Genomic DNA, 19,253 nt, shown 5'->3' with positions numbered 1-19,253 from the left:
ACAGAGCATTGCATTCTTGTTTTTGAGTTTTGAAAAGGGACATCGACTGGGTGTGCTTGTCTGAGGTTCATTATACCCATGATCCTTTCACGCATCGAGGTACATCCGATTGTTTAGTTTCTGACAAGAGGGAGCATGAAGTGATGCGCAAGTACAACGATAAAGAAGATGTAAGATGTCCATGTACCTTCAACTCCAAGAGGGGAGGAAGGGCAGGCGAATGTGAATCTAAGCAGATGCAAGGATCAGAAATACAACTACGGTAAATAATATATGCCTGTCTACTCTCTTCCCATGACTCAATTTCCAACGCACTCTCTTTCCTAAGCTGGCTTCCTTTCCACTCCCAGCTTAAATTTCACTTCCTTTGTCTCGTCTTTAAATCTTTTCCTAATCTTGCTCCTCCTTACCCGTCTTCTCTCCTCTCATTATATACCCCCTCTCGCTCCCTTCGTTCTGCTGATCTCTTCTTACTTTCTGTTCTCCCACCACCATGTGCCTCTTCTCGTTTCCGCTCCTTTCAGCTCCTTGCCCCCTTACACTGGAATTCCCTAACTCTCTCTATCCGCTCCTCTCCCACCTACTCCTCCTTCTGCTCCTCTTTGAAAGAACTTATTCACTCCCCTCCCCGATACCTTCCCCTTCTCTCTATCCCCTCCCTCCCTCTTATCCTCTATCTGCTTTCCTTATCTTTCTCTTCTCGTCTCTCTTTGTTGCTCATTTCACTTACTACTCTCTCCATCTTTATCCTTCCCTACCCCCCTTCTCTCCTCTCCCTTCTTACTTGAAAATTGTTCTAAATGTTGATTTTATGGTTTGATTCATGTTTACTGTTTTGCTTCTACAGTTCCATGTTTTTTGTATTACTGGTGGTTAATTGTAAAGCGCCTTGGATTAAGGCGCTATATAAAACAAAAATACAAAATAAAAATACAAACTACAAATATAACTTCTGAGGCTTGTGGATCAGTTTAGAATCACATGCTGGGCATAAAATAGTGAGCAGTACCAGGAGATGGCGGTGGGATGTTAGAAGGTACAGTGGCAAAGAGAGGTTCCATGTAATAATGTCGCAACAAAAATCTCGCCATGCAAAAATATCGCTGAAAAATGCCCGTTTTTTGTGGTGACATTATTGCATGGAACATGCGGGGGACACCCCCGCAACCTCCAAACTTTCTTTTCTTTTTTTTTGTCCCTGTCCCTATATATATTGTCACCCATATAATATTGCCAGAACCTTTTCCCGGCGATATTATTTACGGCGACAATATTACCTGATACCCAAAGAGAGGTCTTGGCACTGCCTGACCCACCTGTGAATCACTCTTAGAATGTACACCCAAACAGTAATGAGTAAAGGTTTAAATAAAGTCCAGGCAGCTGCTTTGCAAATGGCATCTAAAAGTACATTTGCAATGAAAGATAAAGTAGCGCCTGTGCCTCGAGAAGAGTGCGCTCTGGGCATAAAGGGTAAAGTTTTCTTTGGATGAGGAAATGTGGATGCATTTCACAATCCATTTTGAAACAATTACTTTTAGACAGGACTGCCTTCTTTTGCAGTGGCTATAGCCGCAAAGAACTGATCTGTTTTCAGTAGTGGTTTTGTTTTATTTAGGTACTACATTACAGCTCTTCTGACATCTAATATATGGAGGCTTCTCTCTGCAAATTTGTAATGTTTTGGAAGAAAGCTTGACGTTCTATAGACTTATTGAAATGGAACTTGTAGATAAAGCTGAGAAGTGTGGATGTGTGCGTAAACCCACATTTCCTTGTGAATGGTCACAAATGGATCTTTAACCGACAGCGCCTGTAGTTCACTCACCCTCCTTATAGACGTAATGGCACAAGAAAAGCAGTCTTATAAGTGAGGGACTCAAGACTGGTTTCATGCATTGGCTGAAAGGGAGGGCCCATAAGTTTAGCAAGGCCATCATTTAAATCCTATGCATGAGTTGGACTTCAAATTGGAGGGTGGAATCTTTTGACCCCCTTCAAGAAAGGCTTTAATGACAAGGACTTCCCACCAAGAGACTTTCTTCTGTGATGCGGTGTAAGCAGATAAAGCAGCTAGATGCACTCTTAGTAAATTAAAGACTAGCCATGAATCCAAAAGGTAATGTAGGCATAGAACAACGTGAGAGGTTGTGCAGACAATAGGATTGATGCTACGTGATCTACACCAAATGACAAAGCGTTTCCATTTATTGAAATAGCAGTGTCTTGTATGAGGTTTACGTGCCACTAAAAAAAGTCAATACATCCGAGACCGATTTAAATGCCCAAACTATGAATTCAGTCAGGAGCCAACCTGCAAAAGTCAGTGTTTGGGGACATGGATACAATGCTGATCCCTGATCTTGGGACACCATGTTTAACAGGCATGGAAGTTTGACTGGGGGACAAAGACATTCTTTCTCATTAGGTGTAAGAACCAGGTCTGTCGGGTTCACATTGGAGCTCCGGAGAACTTGGACTTGTTCTCGGTCCATTTTGTGGATTACCCTTTTGAGGAGAGGAGTCAGGGGCTGAGGGGGTGTGAGGCGTAAGCAAATCACCCTGACCAATTCATACATAGAGTGTTGCCCTTGGATTTTTTCTGGTGATACCTGGAGGCGAAGTTTGGGTATTGCGCGTTCTGCAGTGCGGCAAAGAGATTGATATGTGACTGACCACATTCTGTTTAGACATTGTGTAAAATGTCGGTGTGCAACGGCCATTCATGTTCTACAGGAAGCTGTACGTTGCTGCTGAGGACATCTGCTAGAAGATTGTGTTGCCCTGGAACATGTTCGGACAGGAGGAACAGGTTGCACTTCCTTGTGTATCGTTATCCGACGACCGGCTATATATTGTGGAATTTGGAATAGTGGGCTTTGGACCATTTTGTAGAAGGGGAAGACAAGAATGTCTTCTGTCTGAATCAACGCTCCAAAAAAATTGTTTAACTTGATTGGGCAAAAGAAATGTTTTTTTTTCCGTTGACTGAGAACCCTAAATGGAACAGTGGGTTGATGTTATCTTGAGTGATTTTGAGACATGCTTGAACCAGTCATCTAGATAAGGATACATTGGAATGGTTGTTCTGTGAAGGTGGGGAGCCTTGTGAGAAACCTGAGGGTATTCTCCCAAGTAGATCTCGAGAATCCTTTATTCAGATGGCCAGGGATGGGCTGGAACTTTCAGATCCCCTCCCCTAGCGGTGGACGAGCAAGGGAGGATCACCTGGGTAGAGGAGCCCGGGGTTGTGCTCGGGGAAAGACCCCAGGTGAGCTGCAGTATTATACCGGGGAAGAAGGAGAGGGGGACAAGATCCCCGAGACCTTTGTAGGTTGTACCACATCGGTCTCCCTTCCTCCCAATAAAGCTCCCTTAGCAGAATCTCACCACCCCTACACCTCTTGTAAACCAATTAAAAGCCCAAACCCTGTTACAGTAGGAAACAACCGCTCTCAGAATCCTTGTTTTCATGTTGCCCACCAAAATACTCCTGGCCATTCTTTTTCACGTTCCCTCTGATTATTTCCCACATTTCCAATCTGCTCAGAAATAACACTACAATGCCCACAATTCCCCTTCGTCATTTTATGATAATAATCCTGGTCATTCCTGGCTGTTTCACAAACCCTACCAATCTCACCATTATGACTTTTCAAAACCCGATAGGACGAAGAATATCTTTCCTCATGTCCCCTCCCACCACCCTTTTCCGACACTTTCTCCTGACACGAAAGCCAAGGGACTAACAAAAACTGTTTACCTGACATGTCCCAACCCAAGGGTCAGGCAAAGTCAGGCAATTGACCAGAATCACACACGTCACAGCCCTTTCCTTTCCACACATGGATAAAAGGTGGAGCACGATAACACAATACGATCAAAGCAGACTGCACACCGAGAGAGCCAACTCAGCACGGCAGTTCAAGAGGAGAAATATAGCGCGAACCGAGAGGGTGGCAAGGAGAGAAGCGACCTTGCCCTTTGTGACCAAGGCCAGTGAAACCTCCACGGAAGGAATCGTAAAACTGCGAATAATAGCCAGCGTGTGATGCAGCAGATGTCAACAGTACACAGGGTCCTCCTCGGCTGATAACCAAGCTGGGGAAAGACGCTTGCCACTGTGGAACCGGCCTCGACTCCAGAGACCAGAAAAGCCAAGCGGTTCATCACAGCCAGTGAGTCGAGGGGAGAGCCGATAAGAAACTGAACTGTGTTGAACGAAAGTAGCGAAATGCTGATTGCAGCAAGTACAAAGAACTGTTAATGTGAAAGTGGACAAACCGCTACAGAGGAGTCAGGCACCACGAGGGTGCTGACTCAGGAAATTCTAGGTGATTACCCTATTGTTGAAACTACTGTTACCAGAAGGCCTTGGGAAAAACGAGAAGAGGGTCAATGTGGTCATACAGGGTCTAGTAAAATCCTCTGTGCAGTGGAAAGTCTTTGATCGGAAGATGATTGTAAAACTACGAGAAGTGAATCATGCATCATAAGAACTGTTCAAGGAATTGAGTGATTGACTAAATCGGCAAGAGTGAACCCGATGGAGCGATGCCGATAATGAGTGGCAAAGCCAAAAGAACAGACAGTGTGTTGACGAGAGTGAACCCGGCAGAGGGTTGTCCACATTAAACTGTTTAAAAAGACATTAAGATTTGTGAATGTCAAAGAGGAGATTGTGTTGAAAGCCATAGTGAACCCAACGGAAGGAAGGAAAAAGTTAGGAGGGATCTGCACCTGGAAAAGGGGGATCCATGGGTAAGAAATAATCACCTCACCAACATATGAATATGACAGACGTCTTGTGAATACAAGCCAAAGTGAACTCGACCGAGGGAGGCTGATATTCGAGAGGTCCGAGTCCAGAAGAGGGGGGGACCCACAGGTGAGAAAGCATCATCCCAATGAGAACCGAACCAGAACCTTTGTTTATGCTTTTTGTAAAAAGGAACTGTTCGAGGGTCTGAACACGGAAGACGGGGATTCAAGGGTGAAAAGGCATCACCCAACGTGCAAGCAGAAAGGAACTTTGTTTATTGTTTGGAACACATCAGGTCCTTAGATGCAAAACTTAACCACTGATGGTCCCGATACCCAAGAGTGGGACTGTGGTCTTGTGCTGGGAAAGCTCGAGCCTGTGCTGTGCTACAGAGTCTCGCCTTGTCAAGTGCTCAAAACGCGGGGAAGGAGACCAGACTACCACATTCTGACTTATTATTTGCGATCACTCCTTTCTTTCCTGTGAATCCTAAACCCACACTGTTTGTATTTAGCGTAATGATTGGCAATAGGTTTTTATTAGTATAGGACCTTTTATTTGACAAGATGCCACTAGTACTGCCTTATTATTTTGATGGTTGAAGCTTGCTCCCATCTAAGATTTAGGTTTAGATTAGGCATTTTTCCAACCAGCCTATACAACCAGCATATACAGTTTGATAAACAACCTTGAACTGTGATCACTTGTGTCTGTCTTTACTGTTGTCACCAGGAGTTCCTTACAGCCACCACTGCCAGAACCTTGTTGAACACTCTTGGTACTGAGGCTATGCCAAAATGAAGCACTTTGAACTGATGAGTCTCCCCCACTTTGGACCGTAGGAACTTCCTGTGCGCTGGCAACGCTGTGCTGCTTCTGAAAATCTTTGGCGTCTGCGTCGATTACGTTGATACGCCGCCCTCGAGGACCTCCTCAGACAGCCGACGTCACTGGATGTTATAAGTAGTTCGCAGAACGACCGTTGCCTCAGTTGTATTACCCAGAACTTGTGGCACCAGTCTTCTGCCAGTCTGACACACAAAGCCTTGCGGAAAACGTAAGCTGCAATCACATAAGAAATTCTGTAGCGGGGAAGGCAGGGAGGGAGCGATATAGAATAAAAGTAACTTGTTCTTCGAGGGGATTGGGTCCTCCAACATATTCTATATCTATGACAGACTCCCAAAGCAGTACCAATGCAAGGAGGTGGTAAAAGAATTTAGAAAACAGAAATTTAGAATGCCCAATCAAATTGCGGAGTAAAGCATCGCCTTGCCAAAGGCCAGATCCTGCCCACGGATGGAATCGAGGGAGTAGTGACGTACAAAAGTATGTACCGAAGCCCAGGTGGCTGCATCACAGATGTTACGAATAGGAACACTCCTCTGTAGGGCAGTAGAGGCAGCCATACCCCTGGTAGAATGGGCCCACAAGCCGACCGGTGGGTCCGTACCCGCCAAGCGGTAACACTCAGAGATAGCCAAAACAATCCAGCGAGACAAAGTCTGTTTCGTCACAGCTTGTCCCAAACGCTTTCCAGCATAACCAATGAAGAGTTGATCATCCACTCTGACCCGGGACATGCGTGAAATATAAAAGCTTAACACTCTCCTAAGATCAAGCCTATGGAGCCTCTCCTCTTCCTTACCAGGATGTGGAGGAGGATAAAACGGAGAAGAACAACCTTCTGGCCTAAATGAAAATCTGACACTACCTTCGGAAGAAAGGAAGGACAAACTCCAAGGACAACCCTGTCCTTATGAAACATAGTGAACGGTGGCTTAACTGAAAGTGCCTGTAACTCATTCACTCTGCGAGAGGAAGTGACCTTAACCAAAAATACAGTTTTAAGAGTTAACAGTATCAAAGGTCATGAATGCAAAGGCTCAAACGGAGCACACATCAGAAACTTGAGAACAAGGTTCAAATCCCAACCGGGCACCTGGAAAGGTGACGGAGGGAACACATTAGTGAGCCCTTTCACAAACTGAGAAATTAAAGGAATTTTACAATAGGAACACTCTTCAGACGAGCGCTTAAATATGGACAGCGCCGCCAGGTAACCTTTAACGGTACCCACTTGCAAGCCCCTGTGGGCCAAAGAGAGCAAAAAAGACGGAACCATGGGAATGTCACATGCAAAAAGATCCACATTCTTAACCCTGCACCAGTCGCAGAACTTACGCCAACGGTACAGGGACTTTGTTGCGGGCCATCTGGACGAGAACAACACCTCCATCACGTCTTCAGGGAGGTCCCAATCCTTATACCTCAACCTTTCAGAAACCAAGCGTGAAGGTTGAGGGATCTGACCTCTGGATGGAGAACCTGACCCGCGGCCCCCCCGTCCCGTGACAGCAGATTGTCTTGGTAGGGAAGACCACGTGGAGGGCAGATGGACAAGTCGAGAAGGTCCGGGTACCACGTCCTCCGGGCCCACGCCGGAGCAATGAGGATCATCCAGGAACCGAACCTCCGTAACCTCCGCAGTACTTGCGGGATGACGGGGACTGGAGGAAACGCGTACAGCATTGGGAATGACCATTCCACCGCGAACGCGTCTACTAAGGCTCCTTTTGGAGGAAATACCCGCAAGCAGAACCTCTCGCACTTCCGGTTGACACTGGAGGCGAAGAGATCCACTTGAGGGGTCCCCCAAAGTGCGAAGATCTCCAGGAGAATCTCCTGAGCCAACTCCCACTCGTGAGAGATCGTGCTCTGCCTGCACAGAGCATCCGCCGTCACGTTTTCGTCTCCGGCCAGATGAACTGCCGAGATCGAAACTACCTGCTGGATTGCCCAGAACCAGAGCTGCATCGCCTCCCTGCACAGAGGAAGTGACCCTGCACCCCCCCCCCCCTTTTTGTTGAGGTAGTGCATGGCCACCGTGTTGTTCGTCAGAATCAGGACATTCTTCCCTCGCACAGTCGGCAGAAAAGCCTTCAGGGCTAGCCTGATGGCCCTCAGCTCCAACAGATTGATATGGAGTCTGGACTCCGACGGAGACCAACGACCACTGTCAACTCGTTGGCATGAGCTCCCCATCCCGTGAGGGAGGCGTCCGTCACGATCGTCACCTCCGGTCAGGGTAGCCAAAATGGAGCCCCCATTGTCTTCGACGGCCCACCACAGAAGGTCCTGGTTGGCCGAGGACGGCACCTGAACAGGGTCCGACAACCTGCCGGAGGACTGAGATCACTGTAGCTTGAGTGCCCATTGCAAAGATCTCATCCGCAACCTGGCCTCTGGCACCAGAAGAATGCAGGATGCCATGAGGCCGAACAATCTCAAGTACTCGAACGCTGGGTGACTCTGGGCAAGCTGAAACTTGTGCACCATCACCTGGGGAGGAAAACACTGCCCCAGGGACGTGTCGAGCACAGCTCCGATGTACTGGAGCCTCTGAGTTGGTGTCAAATGGGACTTCTTCAAGTTGAGGGAGAAGCCCAGCTTGTGGAGGGAGTGGCAGGTGACTGACGGATGATCCAGGACTTGCTCGGGAGAGCGCGCCCTGATCAACCAATCGTCCAGGTAGGGGTAGACGTGAATCCCCCTTTCCTGAGGTGCACTGCCACCACTACCATGAGCTTGGTGAAGACCATCGGGGCGGAGGTCAATCCGAACGGCAGGATCCGAAACTGAAAGTGTGAGTCGCCAACCGCGAACCTCAGGTACTTCTTGTGCTTTGGATGTATCGGCACTGAAAATAAGCGTCCTTGAGGTCGAGAGACACCAACCAGTCCTGAAGTTGAAGGGCCTGGAGGACTTGAGAGAGAGTAACCATCTTGAACTTGTCCTTCCTAAGGAGTTTGTTCAAACCGCGCAAGTCCATGATGGGTCTCAAACCCCCGTCTTTTTTGGAAATCAACAAATAAGGAGAATACCATCCCTTGTTCCTCTTCTCTACAGGCACCAGTTCTATGGCGCCTTTCTCCAGCAGGGATTGAATTTCCTGCGCAAGGAGCGGATCCGGACTCTTCAGAGAGATTCGCCAGTGGATTGTCTTGAGGCCTCTGCCGGAAAGGAAGACAGTAGCCGTGGGTTATGATCTCCAGAACCCACACATCTGAAGTAATGGCGCGCCACTCTGCAAGATGCTGCGCCAGACTTCTACCAACCGGCGAACCATGGGACATGGCCTCATAACTGAGCTGAAGCGGCGTTGCCTGAGGGCAAAGAGGCAACAGCCCGAGCGGCCTTGGCACCTCGAGTACCTTGTTTTCCACCTCTGGCACTCCTACGGTGGCCCCTTTGACTGGCAGCTCCTCTCGCTTTACCAAAGGATGAGTAATAACGAAAGGAACCTCCCCTCCATTGCTGTCCCCTAGGACGAAAAGGCAGAGGTTGGCGAACTGCAGCGCCCAACGACTTTGCTGCAGCTTTGGAGGTCTGCAACCTCTCGCGGCTCTCGTCAGCCTTGCTGCCAAAAAGATGTTCCCCGTCAAACGGCATGTTGAGGAGCCGGACCTGCACATCAGGAGCAAACCCCGACTTCCGCAACCACGCAAACCTGTGTATCCCGGTGCTCGCCGACATGGACCAGCTGACGCAATCTGCCATGTCCAAACCCGACTGAACGGCCTCACACATGGCATCCTTGCCATCCTGAACCATGGCAAGGAAACCATCCTGTTCGTCCCCTTCGGGAATATGTTCAGCCGCTAAGGAAACAGTTCCACAGAGTGTGCGTGAAGCGTGATAAGGCACATACGCAGTTGGCCGCTTGAAGCACCATACCCCCGGATGAAAACACTTTCTTCGCCCAGCCATCAAAACGCTTGTCGTCCCCATCAGGAGGGATGGTAGGATACGACACCTGCTTTGCCGGGGCCTTAGCCGCCTGCACCACAAAACTCTCCGGAGTGGGGTGCTTGGTCAAGTAGCAGGGGTCGCTACTTGCTGGGCAGTATTTTCGTGGCAAAGACTTTCCCACTGCCGGGAGACTCTCCGGAGCAGTCCAAGCCGCCGCCACCCTCCTCTGTATAGCCATATGGAACGGCAGTACCGGGTCAGTTGGTGGACCTTGGTCGAGGCGATCCGTAAGGTCATCCTGAAGAAAATCCCCTGGGGGAGCAGACCATCCCAAGTACTCGGTGACCCTAGACATAAGGCGCTGGTACGAGGAGTCGGCATGAGTGCCAGGCTCAGGCCTACAAAACTCCACCTCCGGAGAGGTGTCCAGCCCACTGGCATCGTGCAGGGACTGCCGCAGGTCCTCGATCTGGCTATGGCCAGAGAGAATCTCGTCCGGCACTGTATCAGGAACCATGCCATCATCAGAGCCCTCATCCACCTCTGAAATAAACTCAAGATGGCGGTAAGAAGGCACAGAATGTGGAACAAAGCCATGCTTGACCTTGGCCAGAGCCTTTCTAGGGGGTTCCACCGAGCCCCGGGGTACCCCCGTCGAAACAGCCTTGAAAGGTGTTGAGTGAATCGGCGTCGAACGTGGAGCCGACAGCATTGATGGCGTCGACACAGGCCTCGAGGCCAGAGCCCCGAGCGTGTCCCTCGACAGCCTGGGTGCCGATGGCGTCGAGGACTTCTTCGGAGGCGGGGCCTCAAAAGAGTACGTCGATGACCTCGGCGCCACGGGCGTCGACGTCTTCCTCGAAGACACTACAGGTGCACACGGTCTCGGGCGCGTCGAGGACCTGGACCGGGCATGACCAGAACGATTCCCCTTGTCCGAGCGGGACCTCTCCCGCGAATCGTGCCGACCACCTGAGCCCAAAGGCGTGCGAGCAGGGTCTCTCGACCGATCGCGACCGACCCCATTGGGAGGCGCAGACGGACCAGTGCACTGCGATTCGAGAACCGCTAACATTTTCTTCCCGAAGGAAGCCCATTCCTTCGGCGTCGCATGCGTGGTGGGATAAGTGACCTGCCGACGGGCGGAGTCCTCGGATAAGGACGGGGAAGGCGACCGATAACGGCGCTTCCGGGAGTGCCTCGTAGAGGCAGAGGAGTGGCGGGACCGACTCCGGGACCGAGACCCACTGGACTTCTGACGACGATGCGGAGAGTTGCCCCTCGAATCGTCCATCGAAAGCCCCGCAGACCTCGACTTCCGTGGCTTGTACACCTTACCTCCCGACAACGTCTTCTTGCGCTCCCGCAAGGCTTTGGACGTGCGTGACTGGCAGTCGACACAGTCATCCGTGTCATGGGCCTCCCCGAGGCACCATAGGCAGGCATTGTGCGAGTCCGTCACCGACATCTTGGACCCACAGTCCCCGCACTTCTTAGAGCCCCGGACGCGGGGTGGAAGACGAGGTAGACATCTTCACGAAGAGTATACTTCACAATACGAACAGGTTCGAAGAAGCGAGAAAGAACAAACTCCAAAGAGTCGAGGCGCGCTGAGATCTCCAAAGCGAACACGTTCGCGGAAAAAACGGAACTGAGGCTACGGGCGTCGTGCGTCCTACTTATAACATCCAGTGACGTCGGAGGAGGTCCTCGAGGGTGGCGTATCGACGTCATCGGCGCAGGACGCAGTGTCATGATCACTGCTTCCAAGGAGTCAGGAACAGCCCAACGTCCTTGGAAGCAGGCCCCTAACCGTTATCTTAGGCACCAGCCGGTCCCCACTGGGACCTTTTGGACCTTGTCCTGGCGCCGGTGGCACCAGGCTCATCAAAGCCATCGGTCCCGGCACTGGAAGCGCCGGGCTCATAATATGTATGACGATGCTTGGGTGGACTTACCTGCAGCAGACCATGCTGCTTACTTACCAGCCACATAGGAATCCTCTGTAAACAGGAACTACTTTCTTACCTGGGTGGGGCAAGCTCCACTCCCTGGATACAACACGGGAACTCTTCTGGAACTGGAACTCTTTTCTTACCTAGGCGGGGCCGTGGAGGAAGACGCCTCATCACTCCAAGGCTATTTAAACCACACCCTATTGAACAAACGTGCTTCGCGTTATTCTGCATCTGCAGCAGAATGCTCACCGAGTCTGTTCCAGCCTTTCTTCCTTCCGATCCTGAACCTTCAAGAACAATACTTACCACTCCAGTATCCAGTATTCAGCAGCACCTGCAAAGACCAGAAACAACAGGTTAGCACGGCAACCTTTACAAGCAGCGCTTTCCTCACCTGATCCATCGGCAGCGAACATTTCTTCACGCTGCACCTCCGCCTGTGAAGACAAAAGCATCGTTATTACTTACCGGCACTCCGCGAATTCCGGATTTCTTCAAGGCTGCAACCCAGCATCTGAAAGACAAACGAAGAGACATTAGACAGGTATTTACTCACGTCCATTGCGCTCGCCACAATAGAACGCCTGCAAATACTCCAGCGTTTTCCAGCATCTCTTCAGCACGAACTCACAGCTGCAAGGGAAAAGAGACAGTTAGAGCGCTTGCATTTACTTACGCATTTCCAAGCGCTTCATTCCAAGGCTCTGGCTCCAACTTCGGCTCTCTTCACACCATCTCCTATCTCAAGAGTCCTGCAAGACAAATAGGAAAAAGCATTATACAGAGTCCTGTTCTATATTAACGTGCCCACGCACCTAAAGACTATAAGGACTAAAAAGGTGTCCAGTGCAGTTAACGACGGTAGCGATCCTCTGATGTCAAGAGGCCTATGTTTCACCAGTGAAGGAACTGGCAACGGCACCCTGCACCAGACGCAGATGGAGAGTCCAGCATTCACCTATCTAAGGTGAGCACGTTGACCTGGGGGCTCTACGGAGAAGCTAGGAAGAGAGAGAGAGAGAGGGACATTCAACAACCCAGATCATTAACCCCCATATTCTTTCACCTGCAGAAATCTCACTCTTCGAGTTCGACACACAGTGCGAAGAGGTTCGGCCCCAGAAGCAAATCGAGTCCTGCACATCACTTTTCGGGTCACAGACACCTTCCTGCCAAGACCAGCGCCTCCGTGGGAATCAGGTGAGCGTTACACGCAGACACCGCAGATTTTCCAAAGCAGCACAGCTGTTGTGATTACATGTCATAGATATGGAATATGTCGGAGGACCCAATCCCCTCGAAGGAGGCATTACTTACCATTATGTTTTTTCTATGGATTCTTCTCCAGCAGATTCCTCATCTGAGAGATCCAGCAGCAGCTGCTCCAAAAACTTTTCGCCAGGGGTCGCATTGCAACCCGACTTGGCCATCAATCCGTCTTGCATCGGTCATCGGCTCCAGACGAGAGGGTTGTCATACAAATACTGCGTCACTATGCCCAAGTACCTCAGGACCCACCTTTTTTCCACCATGAGGCGAGCCACTGCAGAGGAAGACTAAATGAGTAGACTAAAACAGTCGTAACTTACAAGAAAAAAAGTACTGCTAGCTGGGGTTCCTAAAACTTTTTTTTGTGCGGAAAACAGGGGACTGCAGAAGAAATGCAGCACCCAACAAGAAGTGGACGGTAGCCCTCAAAAAACAAAAGCTCACCTCTTCCTCCCAAGAGAGAAGTAGCCACTGACCGCAGGCACTTTCATAGCGGGATGGATGGGAGGGTGATTACGAATCTGTGGGAGAAGAATCCACAGAAAGAACATTACGGTAAGCAATTCCTGCTGCATTGAGGGATCATCCATGCTCGCAGCTGCCTTTCGGAACATATCTAACATTTGTTCCCTGAAAGACTCCCACTCGGCCCAGCCGCCGACTTACTGGGGTTCTCCGAAGAATCAGACCTGTGTCGGTGCCGATGGCATCATCTTTTCTTGTGGGAGGAAGGAGCGATTAGGGGAGTGAGACATCATCTTGGTCTATTTATGGTGTCTTTCCTCCTCAGCAGTAGGCTCCTCCGGCTCGTCTTCTGGCGATCGAACTGTTGACAGAGTCAGAGATTTTGAAGGAGGTCGCCCCCCCCCCCCAGAGTTTTGCCGCCCGTTCCCCGAGGGTTTAGGGTCTTAAGCATGCCGTGTTCCTTCTTAGCCATTTCCAAAGCCACAACCTTGCCAAACAAGACATTCTTTAATGGGCTTGCTAATTAAGGTACCCCGAGTTTCTAGTTTGAATCCAGAGTTGTGCTGCCAAGAGTGTCTATTTAATAAAGTTTCCTGTGCAAGAACTTTGCCTGCAGTTTATGCAGAGTTAAGGGTATTCTTCAAAATACTGTGGGGAACTTGCCTATCCTCTTTAATAAGTAGTTGGGACTTGGTTGGCTCAGTGACATCGGTCAAGTTATTTGAAAGCAAGCGTAAAGCTTTTTACATTCTTTGTATTGAGGTTCCTCGGTATTGGAAAGTGGCCCTCCAGCACACTTCCAACTGGTAGTGACTACCAGCGAGTCAGGTGTTACATGACACCGGATATATAGAGGGGGAGTTGAAGCAAGTTTGAACATTTTCTTTCCACGTGGATTAACTGCCCATGTGAGGGTAGGTTTCAGAAGGGTAGGTGCAATACTTTTCTTAATAGAGTTCAAGAGGGGATAGACTGGCTATCCGCCTTTTCTCTTTTAGGATCAGCAACAGTTTCCAGAGTTTGTATCTGAAAATACTCTGCTGCCCTTTTTAGTAGATTATTAAAGAGGATTTGATCGTTGATGGGAGATTAGTTCCTGGGCTGCTCTAGAGAGTCGTTATCAACAAAAACGTCTGGCTCATCCAGAGTATCATGAGTGGGAGTTGCTGGCCAAGTTCCCTGATCAGCATCCCCTTGCCAAAGATTTTGATCATTATCCCCTTTGCCTGAAGAAAGTATCGCTCAACCAGACATTCTTGGACATCTTAAAATATATTTGAGGTGTCTTCAGAGACATGTGAAGTCTGGGATTCTTGGTAGGTGGCTCAGCCTCTTGTATAAAAAGTGTGTTCTGTTTTATTGGCTACTTTTCTGTAAAGGACACAAATTCAGACACCCCATTGATAGTCTTCTCAAATATTTATTTTGTCCAAGTATCTGTTCTACGGGCTTCAGGAAAAGGAAATACAATTTCCTCTGGATCTACAGATCTTTTACCCTGCAGGGACTTGGATAAAGTATCAGTAGCCATAGAATATGTAGAGGAGGTTACGGATGTAGTCCGTCTGGGAATTCTTGGTAGGTGGCTCAGCCTCTTGTATAAAAAGTGTGTTCTGTTTTATTGGCTACTTTTCTGTAAAGGACACAAATTCAGACACCCCATTGATAGTCTTCTCAAATATTTATTTTGTCCAAGTATCTGTTCTACGGGCTTCAGGAAAAGGAAATACAATTTCCTCTGGATCTACAGATCTTTTACCCTGCAGGGACTTGGATAAAGTATCAGTAGCCATAGAATATGTAGAGGAGGTTACGGATGTAGTGACAGGGTACCTAGACGGCCATGTAGGTGCCTGTGGTGTTGGTTGGGTATCTGTTTCCCCATGTTTGTGTTTGGATGTATGTTTCAACGCCCGTTTCAATGTATCCGAATAGGCATTTATGGGCAGCAACCGTTTTCTCATTGGATTTAGAGCCCTCCAGCAAGCGTGGATGCAAATGATTAGCAAGCATTAAACGCAAGGGTTCAATCATTTTCAACAACACTTTCATCCAAAGGTTGGCTTGGGGTTGTGTGCTTTTTTGAGTGCCCTTTTCGCCAGTGGACTTCCCCATAGCATAGCTTTTGACCCCCCCCCCCTAGTGGGGCTGGGAACAGGTACGCGGTAGTCTAGCGACTCCTCCAGTAAGTCTTCGGCCTTCAAAACAGAGCCTTAGCTGTCAAGGTCTTCCTCTTCCAACTCAACAGCGTCAGTGCGGAAATAGGATTCGGCATTCATGGCGTGACCGCCCACCAATTGGTGCCCCTGTCAAAGCATTTTCGGCTTAAAAAGCTTGCTGAAATTGTGGTTTCCCACAGGCTGAGCAAGGCTTGACTCCCAAGGCCTTCGGTGGGGACAGGTTACAGGTCAAAATATCTTGAAGCAGTTGACTTTTGATGAGCAGTGTTCAGGGTAGGGTTGGAAATTGTGGGGAGCTGGGAAATATTTAGCTCCTGGTTGTAACCTGTAAGAACCTGGCTAGTTTGACACCAACAGCTACTTTCTGCTCCTCAGGCCAACCAATGCCAAACACACACTTTGTGTGAATTTAACTCTGTGCACTTGGGACGATCTATAAACATTAGGACACATCTATTCTACATTTAAAGCACAAGTTGTAAATAATGGACACAATTATATGTTTCCATCTTCGGTGGGAGTTAGATTTGTAAAAATCTGTGTGCTAGCTCCTTGTTCCCCAGTGGTAGATCCTGGCCACTGGTTAAAGCTGGATACCCAGAAGCTCCTTTAAACACCCGCTTAATCCAATCTTAATTTCGAGCACTGGTTCAGGGCAAGTGTAAAAAAAAAAAAAAAAAAAAAAGGAACTGAGGTCATGGGGCGTAGCAATCTCTATATATCTATATATACTGCTCATGAGGTCCCATATTGAACCATGGATGCAAACAAAGCCAGTTAGAGGGGAGATGAGAAGAGGAATCTATGGGAGGTAGGAATCCATTAGAAATATATCAAGTGGTGTGGTTGAGACCGTGAACCAGAAATTGCCCATAATAAATTATTACACTCAAGCTTAGGTCTATGCAGAGGAAACACACTGCAACAGTCTGTGCACACAGAGATAAAGGGACTGAAGTAGTGAGAATGTAGGAACCATTTCTGTTGACAAGGAGGACCCTCTGCATGTGTTTTGACCCGGCTCGCCTGAAGGCATTACAGTCAGCATGTTAAGGAAGGAAACATGTAGCAAGTGTCAACCTAGACTGGTTAATTTTACAGTATTAACAGACAATCCATACCTTGTTTTGGAAACTTGATCCTCTGAGGGAAGAAATGGGTTGTTAACTGTTGCTGAAGAGGTATTCCCAAAGGCTGTAAGACCCAGCAATTTTATTTGTGAAAGCCCAAGTGTGCTTGCATCTCGCGGGCGATGGAGCCGAAGACAAACAGCAGAAGCCACTTCTGCTTTTACCAGCTGAATTTTTATGTAGGTGAGTCCACTTGTAATAATTGGAGTTGATAAGGGTAGCATATTCACCCCATCTGCACTAATTTCCACAGATACAGACGATGGGCAAGCTACAAGACAACAATATATGAAGAAATTAGAGTCAAATTTATTTTTTACAATCAAGAAAACCAATCATTTATAGTACTTCCATTGCCAAGGCTCGATCAGTCACATACACTCATTCCTCTCTTTCTTCAACAATCCCTGCAGCAAATCCTATGGCCCTGGCCACCCACCACCTCCGGAATTCAGACTCAAGTATCCAGCAAGTTTCCCAGGACAGCATCAAACCACAGCCACCTGCCACATAACGCCCCTTAGACAAAACTCTCAGGGCAACCCCAGGCGTTTCATTCAAAGTTATGGGTGGAAGCAGAAAAGGGAACCACCTGCTGGAGTCTGTTCAGTTAAATCCCACTGCATCACAGAACTCTCATAGGACACTTAGGCGCCACTATCCCCATCACCCACAAGATTGCGGGTACCATTAGAGGGCCTTGACATCAACTGACTCAGCCTGCCCCATACCCGCTCAATCTTGGATAACTGATCACTCATCAAAACCCATCTAAGCATGCAAACTACTACTCATCAATGCCCATTCTGCATGCAGTTCGACACAGACGACTTTGCAGATGACATTTCCCATTAACTCACTGTCCATTTTATCAGAGTCCTAGTTCATCCTAACACATGCTGTATATCCTGGATTCTATCAAGATACAATTTCCAGCATTTATATAAAGTGGTAAGTGTCGAGTGGTGGCCTTGCAGCCATTCACAAGACATGGTCTTGAACAGGGCAGGAAACTGCTATATTCTCATTAATGGAATTCTTCTCTTGCCAATTTCTCAGACCATAACAGCAATATTTCATGTCATCCAAATTCCCCTATCCCCGGCACTGGCTTTCTGAATGACATTACATGACTCATATCCTTGGTCACTGTTGGAACAGATTTCAATTTTTGGGTTTCTGACCATCTACATTTCTGGGTCCACAAAACGGTGCTGGCTTCCTTGGAATGTTATAGTTTAGTTTTGCGACTAGAGGGACTTCAACTGAAGTCCCCCTGCCATTACAACCCATTTAATGGTGTGCTGCCCTTAGTAACCCATGTGTCTACAAGGGCAGTGGTGCTTTTCACACACCCCATATTGAGTCCCAGGTTGATTCCATCACCCTAAATTTGTGTTGTGGAATAGGCTGGTGAAGGATTATTTTATTTTTGGCTTCACCAGGGGTGAAATAACTTATCACATTAGAAGCCCAATGCGTCAATTTGGTAGCCATTGTGGTACTAATGCATTTTTAAAGCCCTGCTCCATCCTTTTGTTTTGTGCAATCCCTTTGTCTATGTAAACAATGAGGCACAACCAACATTTCCGTTTTTCTGGTGTAGGCACCATTGGTTTGAATTCAACATGATATACCCAGGTTTAAACGTGCACTATACTTCATAGTCTACATCTTATGTGGCAGTTTATAGGGCCAGCCTGATTGCGTGAATGCTTTATAAAGTGGGAGACACCAAGCATTCCTCGGATCTATACCTGATTTAAGTTATCAGGGATGCTCAAGAGCGGCTGCTTTGAGGACTTCGAGTGGCCATTCAAGCCGGACTGTGCCACCCCCGCCCCCATCCTCGATCCTAGATACTTCTTGGCTGGTGAAATCCCATTGTGGCCTCTTCTTTCGGCCCAGGATTCCATGCTGACTGCCTTGCTCTTTACTGTGCTGTTAAATCTTGCAGTACCAAGGTACCAGGGGGAGGAGGGGGAAGTCTTCCTGCCCTCAAAGTTGGATGGCTTGCTGCTACCCGGTCACAGCTGTCTTGGGACATCCTCAGTGGCCATCTGCCTTTACCGAATTATGGAACAGTTTCTTTCCAGCTGGCTGCTCTTTTCCCCCCCTGAGCTGCCCTGACACATTACTCTGGTTCCGGAGTCCTCCTGTTGCCTTGTCTTTGGATTCTGTTGCTTCTGTCTTCTTCGCATGTTCCACTCAATTGTTCCTTTTAGACGTCAGGAACTTTGCTGGGTAGTGGGTTTGAATTTGATCAAGTAGGAGGTACCAATCGTTACAACCCAGACCTATATTTGACACAAACTCATTGTTCTCCTGTTGTACCTGAGCAGAATCTTCCTCCAACAACGTGCCCATTGGTCCCCTTGTCCTGTATATGCCTCAGTTTCCTCATCAGAAATACCCTATGTATGGGAATATTGGGGGTTTGGAATTAGTCACCCCCACCCATGGCCCCTCACAACAGTTTTTGCCATTTTCTGGAGTCGGCAGGTGGCTTATTACTGTGTAGAGACTCAAGGGGGTATCGGTACTTCTGATCTCTATATGGTTGGGGTAGAGGTACAGAGCACCCCAGCCAAGGAAGGTTTTCTATATGGTAGATTGGGTGAGCAACCAAGGCTTAAGCTCTCAGGAGGTAATGCAGGCTGGTTCATAAATACAGTGAATCACCAAGGCCTCACAAAGGAATGTCCACACACTATGTTAGGTGATAACAGTTTCTTTA

General features: G+C 48.4%; 1 protein-coding gene across 5 annotated transcripts in view; it reads right to left on the bottom strand.

Moving 5' to 3' along the window:
* Positions 1-19,253, bottom strand: part of BIRC6 (baculoviral IAP repeat containing 6) — a 3,097,233-nt gene that overhangs the window by 857,875 nt on the left and 2,220,105 nt on the right. For all 5 annotated transcript variants that reach the window (XR_011268132.1, XM_069607902.1, XM_069607904.1 and 2 more), the window contains one exon: positions 16,508-16,787. Coding sequence is in view for 4 of the 5 variants with exons in the window: in XM_069607902.1 (XP_069464003.1) it covers positions 16,508-16,787 (280 nt within the window). In the remaining variant the exon portion in view is untranslated. The remainder of the gene's footprint in view (positions 1-16,507; positions 16,788-19,253) is intronic.

Source organism: Ambystoma mexicanum, chromosome 4q (assembly GCF_040938575.1).
Source record: "Ambystoma mexicanum isolate Mex_15411 chromosome 4q, UKY_AmexF1_1, whole genome shotgun sequence".
NCBI lineage: Eukaryota > Metazoa > Chordata > Amphibia > Caudata > Ambystomatidae > Ambystoma > Ambystoma mexicanum.
The sequence above is the reverse complement of the archived record's forward strand: the minus strand, read 5'-3'. Positions and strand labels throughout refer to the sequence as shown.